This window comes from Microtus ochrogaster, chromosome 1 (assembly GCF_000317375.1).
Source record: "Microtus ochrogaster isolate Prairie Vole_2 chromosome 1, MicOch1.0, whole genome shotgun sequence".
Lineage (NCBI taxonomy): Eukaryota > Metazoa > Chordata > Mammalia > Rodentia > Cricetidae > Microtus > Microtus ochrogaster.
The window spans coordinates 83385412-83393307 of NC_022009.1; the positions used below are offsets into that span (position 1 = coordinate 83385412).

The window sequence follows — 7896 nt, forward strand, 5'->3', positions numbered from 1 at the left end:
TAGATAGATAGATGATAGATAGATAGATAGATGATAGATAGATAGATAGATAGATAGATAGATAGATAGATAGATAGATAGATAGATATAGATGTTAGAATCATCCTGAAATATCTACCATGTAGGACTCAGTCAATTAGCAAATTAGTAACAATTGTTTCTGTGAGGTTTATGGAATCTCTGGTTTCTTTATCTGTGTGTACTGAAAGTCCAGAGGGCACCCTCTAGGACTTACTATTCCTTCAACTGTTTTCATATGAACCCACTTTCTAACTCCATTACACTGCTTCCAGGTGCCATCTACCCTGACAACACCACCAATTTTCAAAAAGCAGATGACAAAGTGTTTCCTGGAGAACAATATTTGTATGTGCTGCATGCCAGTGAGCAAAGTCCTGTTGATGGAGACAACAATTGTGTGACGAGGATTTACCACTCCCATGTTGATGCTCCAAAAGATATTGCATCAGGACTCATAGGACCTTTAATACTCTGTAAAAAAGGTATATTTTCTTACTGCTCACAAACAGTGTGGGAGATAGTACAAGGAAGTTTGTTTTTCAATTAGTTTTATAAGTTATTCTGTATTGCAGTTGAATAGATAAATGATAAGAGTTAAAAAGAAGGAAGTAAAGTACAGGAAAGGCCTTAATGACATGAAAAAATGGAATAAACCTTTAGAGGAAAATGCCAACGAAGCTAAGATGCTTGATATCAGTTTTCTGTGGGATAGGTTTGCTGGGCATGACTTCCAATGATGGTGTTATATGGAGATACATGACTTTAATATGTCTGACTACCTCAGTGCCACTCCCTAGCAATGGCTATAGTTACCTGTATTATACTGGTAAATATGATAATATTACACTTATTCCTCACCTTGTGAAGACAGCATAACTCAAGAGATTGAAATGTAATGTGTTTTGGACAAATAGTTACCTTCAAATTCTTCTTGTGGTGGCTTGTGGCTATATGTGTGTTCTAGAAGATATGGATACATCTGAATTATAACCTTCTCAGTTTCCAAAAAAAACATTTAATGCTTTGGTCAGTAGATATATACAAAAATATAAATGCAGTGCACGGGGGGGGGGGACTTCCCTGAGTATTTCCTTAAAGTGGAGTAGCTGGGCTAGATCTGTAGTTTGTTAAGAAAGTGAACACTAAATTTTAAAAAGAAGCTCTAATCACCTAATTTTAAAAAAGTGTTGAATCACATGCTAAAATTTCAGATCTACTAAACTACAGATTTCTACTTCAGATTCTCTAGATAAGGAAAAAGAAAAAGATATTGACCAAGAATTTGTAGTAATGTTCTCTGTGGTGGATGAAAATCTCAGCTGGTATCTAGAAGATAACATCAAAACCTTCTGCTCTGAACCAGAGAAAGTTGACAAAGACAATGAAGACTTCCAGGAAAGCAACAGGATGTACTGTAAGGTTACAAAACATATAGCAGACTAATTCTGCCAAGATTATTCTCTCACATGAATAATCCTAACCTGAGGCCCTAATAACAAAAGCGTGTTGTACATGCAATTTGATATCTGTCTGTCCCAGTTAGAGTTATTATATTGCTGTGATGAAACAGTATGACCAAAGACAAGTATGAAAAGATAGGGTTTATTTGGTTTAACACTTTCACATCACTGTCCATCATGAAGCAAGTCAGGGCAGGAACCTAAAGGGGAGGGGGTCATGCAGAGGCAGTTCTGCTTAATTTCTTGCTACTCATAGCTTGCAGAGTCTGTTTTGTGTTATTATTATTATTTTGTTTTTAGAATCCAGGACCACCAGATCAAAGCACCACCCACAATGGGCTGGGCCTTCCCACAACAATTATAAACTAAGAAAAGGACCTATAGGCTTGCCTATGGCCCTATCTTATGGAGGCAATTTCTCAATTGAGGCTCCTTCATCTTAGATGACTCTTGTGAAGGAGACTGTGATTTCATTTCCTGGTTGCCCAGACCAGCTAATCTCATAAAAACTGTGCTAATTACAACACTGTTTGGCCAATGGCTCAGACATATTATTATCTAGGTCTTACATCTTAAATTAACCCATTTCTATTAATCTATGTATTGATACAAGGCTCTGACTTACTGGTAATATTCTGGCATCGGTGGCTACATGGTGTCTCTTCAACTCTATTATCTCTCTCTCTCTCTTTCTCTTCATATTTCTTGGCTGGCTTTAATAATTGGCTGAAACAGTTTTATTCAACAACCAATAAAAGAAACACACATAAGAAGGACACGCCACAACAAACTCTAACTTGTACCAAGGTAACACAACTAGTTAGCACACTGTCTAAATACTAGCCAGGTAAAAGTCGAATACACCAAACGTGTTTCTTAATTAACAAGAAAAATCATGAGTTGGAATTTAATGCATATGTGTTATATATCTTTATTTATCCTCCAAGTTTATTCTAGAAGCTATTTGAAATAGGACTTTTGAAGTAAAAATTTAAAATTAGATTTAAATTATAAATAATCCACCTATCTTTAATAAAATAACTTAAACCACTAATTCTAAAAAGCACCCCCTTAACAAACTATGTTGCCCTCACCAGGACCCCTGTTCTACATCATTTAAATATTTGAGTTCACTTTGTGTCTTCTACAAATGCCTTCTGACAGCCCATGCTTTTTCTTAATTCTCAGGGACATAAAGAATAACATTAGTTTATTTATCCCTCAGAATTATCTGGTAAATTAAGAATCTTAACATTAGTTACACCAATTTAATTTAGCTTTTTAAAAATAATCTTTACTTCCAAATTAGAAAATGAAGTTATTTCCAACTTTCTATATTTGTTTTGTTTTCATCTGACATGAGGGTCTCCTTCCTACTCATTTCATCTTCTCTATTATCCTTCTAACAAAAGCAGATAGTAGAAAAATATCTCCAAATTTCTAGTCTAGATGAACATGGTTTGATACCACTGTTACATTTAGTATATTAATGGTCCTAAACAATAATGTTTCTACCCATGAATTTCCTAGGATTTCCAAATTTGAAAAATGACTCTCACTTTCTTCCAAAGGTCTCAGGCCATACTGCTTTTGAATTTTCAAGTCTTCCTGCCATTTCATGAATTTATTCTTCTTTCAAATTTCTTTGAATTGTGTCCTTCAATATTAGAAATATTTTTACTTGGTGTTCTTATTGCAAAAGAAATTCATTAAATCCAAAATGTCCTAAGCAAAAAGAAGAAATTTAAATCATCTGCCTTGTACCTACATGCACAGTTAGTAACTGATTATTAAATAATTTTCAATATTTTATCTTTAACTGAGTATTCTCTATGTATGTATATAGACACATTTATATTTACACATGTGAAAACAATGTAAATACTTTATAAACATCAGATATCAAGTAAGTTTTATTTCTAATATTGCATTAATCTTCAGTATTGTATTGGCAATGAGCTTAGTGTAAAATAAGTTCTCATAATGAAAGAGTATGTGATTGATTAGCAATGTCTGGCATGGATATGGGGTGGGATAATTGCAAGTGTGGCAGATGTTTTCTATACCAAATTGAATCTCTTTCTGTATCACTATCCCAAGCGCCAATGTCTATAAGGCAAAAACTCTAATATTGACTTGCAGCTATAAATGGATATACATTTGGAAGCCTTCCAGGACTCTCTATGTGTGCAGAAGACAGAGTGAAATGGTATCTTTTTGGTATGGGTAACGAAATTGACGTGCATGCAGCTTTCTTTCATGGTCAAGCACTGACCAGCAAGAACTACCGTACTGATACAATCAATCTATTCCCTGCCACCCTATTTGAAGCTTATATGGTGGCCCAGAATCCTGGAGTCTGGATGATCAGTTGCCAGAACCTAAACCACTTGAAAGGTAAATATATTCACCTCTACTTAGCTGTCACTTGTAAAAGCAGTGTGTATTATTTACTCTACTAGTAGAAGACGGTTGAGGAAAAGCAGAGTCAAACAGCTGATTAAGTAATCTGAACACGGAATTATATTAGTTTTATTTTTGTAATGCTTAGATCACAATGTAATAAAACCAGGTATCCCTGGGATTTTTATTGATTTTATTGAGCTATACATTTTTTCTCTGCTTTCCCTCCCTGTCACTCATCTCCCATTCAACCTTCTCCCATGGTCCCCATGCTCCCAATTTACTTAGGAGATTTTGTTTTTCTACTTCCCATGTAGATTAGATCTATGAATGTCTCTCTTAGGTCCTCATTAATGCCTAAATTCTCTGGAATTGTGATTTGTGGGCTGGTTTTCTTTGCTTTATGTTTAAAAACCACTTATGAGTGAGTACATATGATAATTGTTTTTTCTGGAGCTGTGTTACCTCAATCAGAATGATGTTTTCTCACTCCATCCATTTTCCTGCAAATTTCAAGATGTCATTATTTTTTCTGCTGTGTAGTACTCCATTGTGTAAATGTACCACATTTTCCTTATCCATTCTTCAGTCAAGAAGCATTTAGGTTGTTTCCAGGTTGTGGCTATGAGAAACAATGCTGCTATGAACATAGTTGAGCACATGTCCTTTATGGTACATTTGAGCATCCTTTGGATATAGACCCAAAAGTAGTGACTGGGTTCTGAGGAAGGTGGTTTCATAATCTTCTAAGAAATCACCATACAGAATTCAAAGGGGCTGTACCAGTTTGCACTCCCACCATCATTGCAGGAGTATTCCATTTACCCCACAATATCTCCAGCATAAGTTGTCATCAGTGTTCTTGAGCTTAAGCCTGGGATATTTATAATGTAATGAGATCTGAAAAAAAATTAATATTTGGAATATAACAATGGCTCCTGCCATGAAAATATAGTATCACTTGAAGTTTCTCAATGCAAAAATAGAGTTCCGTAAAAGCATATTTACACATTATACTGTAAAGTAGCTTGCTTTTTTTTTTTTACTTGTGTCAGGTAAAACTAACTGTTTTCTTTGTGATGTATCTGTTCTTTGTCCTAGTTGGTGAATATCATTTCTGTGTCTAAGAAGTATAAGACACTTACATAAAGTATAAGAACATTCTTAGTTCTTAAACCCTATTTGTGAAATTTTCTCCCAAGGATATTAAACTTTGAAAAACTTACCTCTTGAAGGCAATTCCCCCCAAAGACTATTATTTTTATAACATCCAGCCCCTCAAAATAAAAGGCTGGTTTTATTAAAGTTCTAGTGGTCATGTGACATTGAATCACTGGACTCTCAAGAGGAATCCCATGACAACTGGTTTCTTACTCTGAAAACTCACATGTTTAATGTCCCTTTTTAAAATCATAAACACATTAAAAGATTTGTGTCTGTTTAAGAACAAATTTTTCATCAATAGTCTGTTCATATGTGTTTGTCATGTTTCATTGTATCATCTCTCTTAATGAATTCAATTTCTACCTGTCATTCATCAGCAATTGCCACAACTCACAAGAGCCTTCTCTGTGGTGTTTCAGCTGGTTTGCAGGCCTTTTTCCAAGTTCACAACTGTAACAAGCCCTCACCAGAGGCTGACACTGGGGAGAAACATGTGAGACACTATTACATTGCTGCTGAAGAGATCATCTGGGACTATGCGCCTTCTGGGACAGACACCTTCACGGGAGACAACTTAACAGCCCCAGAAAGGTAGTGCCCCGCTAAAGGTCATTTCCTTTATGAGTAATGATATAAAGTGTCTATGTAGGGCTTACTGGCCATACATATATTTTCTTCAGAAAAATGTCCATATTTCTTCTTTGCCCAGTTTTGACTTGATTAATTTGTTTCTGTTGGTATTTATTTTTTAGGAGTGCTATATAGCCAGAATATTAGTTCTTCATCAGATATTCAACAGAGGTTTTTCTTCTATTGTGTCGTCTTTCACCCTCTGAATGTGTTGTTGGGGTTTCTGTATTGCCCGTTTCCGGCAGTCATTAAGTCCCAAAGAAATCACACAGAGTTCTACATTAGTTATAAACTGACTGACCCATTAGCTCAGGCTTCTTATTAACTATTATAGCTTATATTCTTTATTCTTGTCTATGTTAGCCACGTGGCTTTGTACCTTATTCAGCGTGGCAGTCTCATCTTGCTTCTTCTGTGGCTGGGTCTGCAGACTAGGACTTTGTTCTACCCAGAATTCTCCTTCTCTCCTTAGCACAACTCTACTTCCTGTCTGGTTGTCCCGCCTATACTTCCTGCCTGGATACTGACCAATCAGTGTTTATTTAAAATATAATTGACAGAATACAGACCATTGTCCCACACCATAAATTGTGTCATCTGTCACACACAGGTTACTCTTTGTATGTGCCTGCATTTCATAAGCTGATACATTCTTCCTTTTTTAGTCTTCCTTTTCTATCTGCAACTTTCCACACACAGAAAAGATAATATATCAAAAGTTATCAGGCACCATTTAGATGACTCAGCGGGTCACAACCAAGCCTGATAACTGAGGATCTACAAGGGAGGAAGAAGCCAACTGATTCTTGAAAGTTGTCCTCTGATCCTTACCAATTTTACATCACAGCATACACAAAATAAAAGTGGTTATTTTTTAAATGTTTCAAGATTATGCCATTAATCCATGCCTGTATATGTGACAGTACTGTTTCACAGAAACTCTGTTTGTGACCCATCTCTTCAAAAAAATCCCCTTTTAAAAAGTTTAAGAAGTTTATTTTGTGTTACTCCATGTTGGATAGTTGGGCCTGGCTGTGGCCAGGTCTGTGACTCTCATAAAACACAGACTTAAGTACCAGGCAATACTGACATCTGCACAACAATTCCAAAAACAGAACCTCCAACCTAAAAGAGTCTTACAAATTTCAGATTTGTATTTTCATTTTTTTTTTAATTTTTTATTACTTTAAAAATAATACCAATTAAAACTCCCACTTCCTCCCCTCATTCCACTTGTCTCCCAATACACCCCCACCCCCTCCCCCCACTCCCTCCAGTTCTAAGAAAGGGCAAGGCACCCTGCCCTGTGGGAAGTCCAAGGCCCTCCCCACTATATCCATGCTGAGCAAGGTAAGCATCCAAAGAGAGTAGAATCACCAAAAGCCAGTACATGCAGTGGAAACAAATCCCAGTGCCATTGTCATTGGCTTCTCAACCTGCCCCAACTTTCAAGCACATTCAGAGGGACCGGTTTGATCCCATGCTCATTCATTCCCAGTGCAGCTGGACTTGGTGAGCTACCATTAGCTCCGGTACGCTATCTCAGTGGGTGAACCCCTCATGGTCCTGACTTCCTTGCTCATATTCTCCTTCCTTCTGATCTTCAACTGGACCTTGGGAGCTCAGTCCAGTTCTCTGTCTGTGGGTCTCTGTCTGTGTCTCCATCTGTCACCGGACAAAGGTTCTATTGTGATATTCAAGATAGTCATCAGTTTGACTATGGGACAAGTCCAGTTTAGACACCCTCTCCTCCACTGCCCAGGGTTCTAGCTGGGATTATCTCTGTGGACTCCTGGGAACCCCTTCAGAGCCAAACCTGTTGCCAAATCCAAAATGGCTCCCTCAATTAAGATATCTCCTTCCATGCTCTCACATCTGTCCTTCATTCATCTCAACCATTCCACTCCCCCAAGCTCTTCCCAACTTCCCTTCTCTCCTCTCCCTCTCCCCCTTCCCTTCCCTCTACCCTCCTGCCCCCCAACTCCATGCTCCCAACTTTTGCCAGGCAATCTTGTCTGCTTCAGATTTCTAGGTGGATCTATACATCTTTTTCTTTGGATTCATCTTATTACTTAGCTTCTCTAGGATCATGAACTCATATCATCATAGGCTCAATGTCCTTTGTTTATGGTTAGAATCCACTAATGAATGAGTACATACATATTCATAGTTTTAGGTCTGGATTATCTCACTCAGGATAGTGTTTATACTTGCATCC

The 7896-nt window shown here is 37.1% G+C and overlaps 1 protein-coding gene across 4 annotated transcripts in view; it reads left to right on the forward strand.

The window, feature by feature from the left end:
• Cp (ceruloplasmin) overlaps positions 1–7896 on the forward strand; it is a 60129-nt gene that overhangs the window by 10882 nt on the left and 41351 nt on the right. For all 4 annotated transcript variants that reach the window (XM_013347839.2, XM_013347838.2, XM_013347841.2 and 1 more), the window contains exons 3-6: positions 294–503; positions 1262–1435; positions 3624–3878; positions 5468–5639. In XM_013347839.2, coding sequence (XP_013203293.1) covers positions 294–503; positions 1262–1435; positions 3624–3878; positions 5468–5639 — 811 coding nt within the window. The remainder of the gene's footprint in view (positions 1–293; positions 504–1261; positions 1436–3623; positions 3879–5467; positions 5640–7896) is intronic.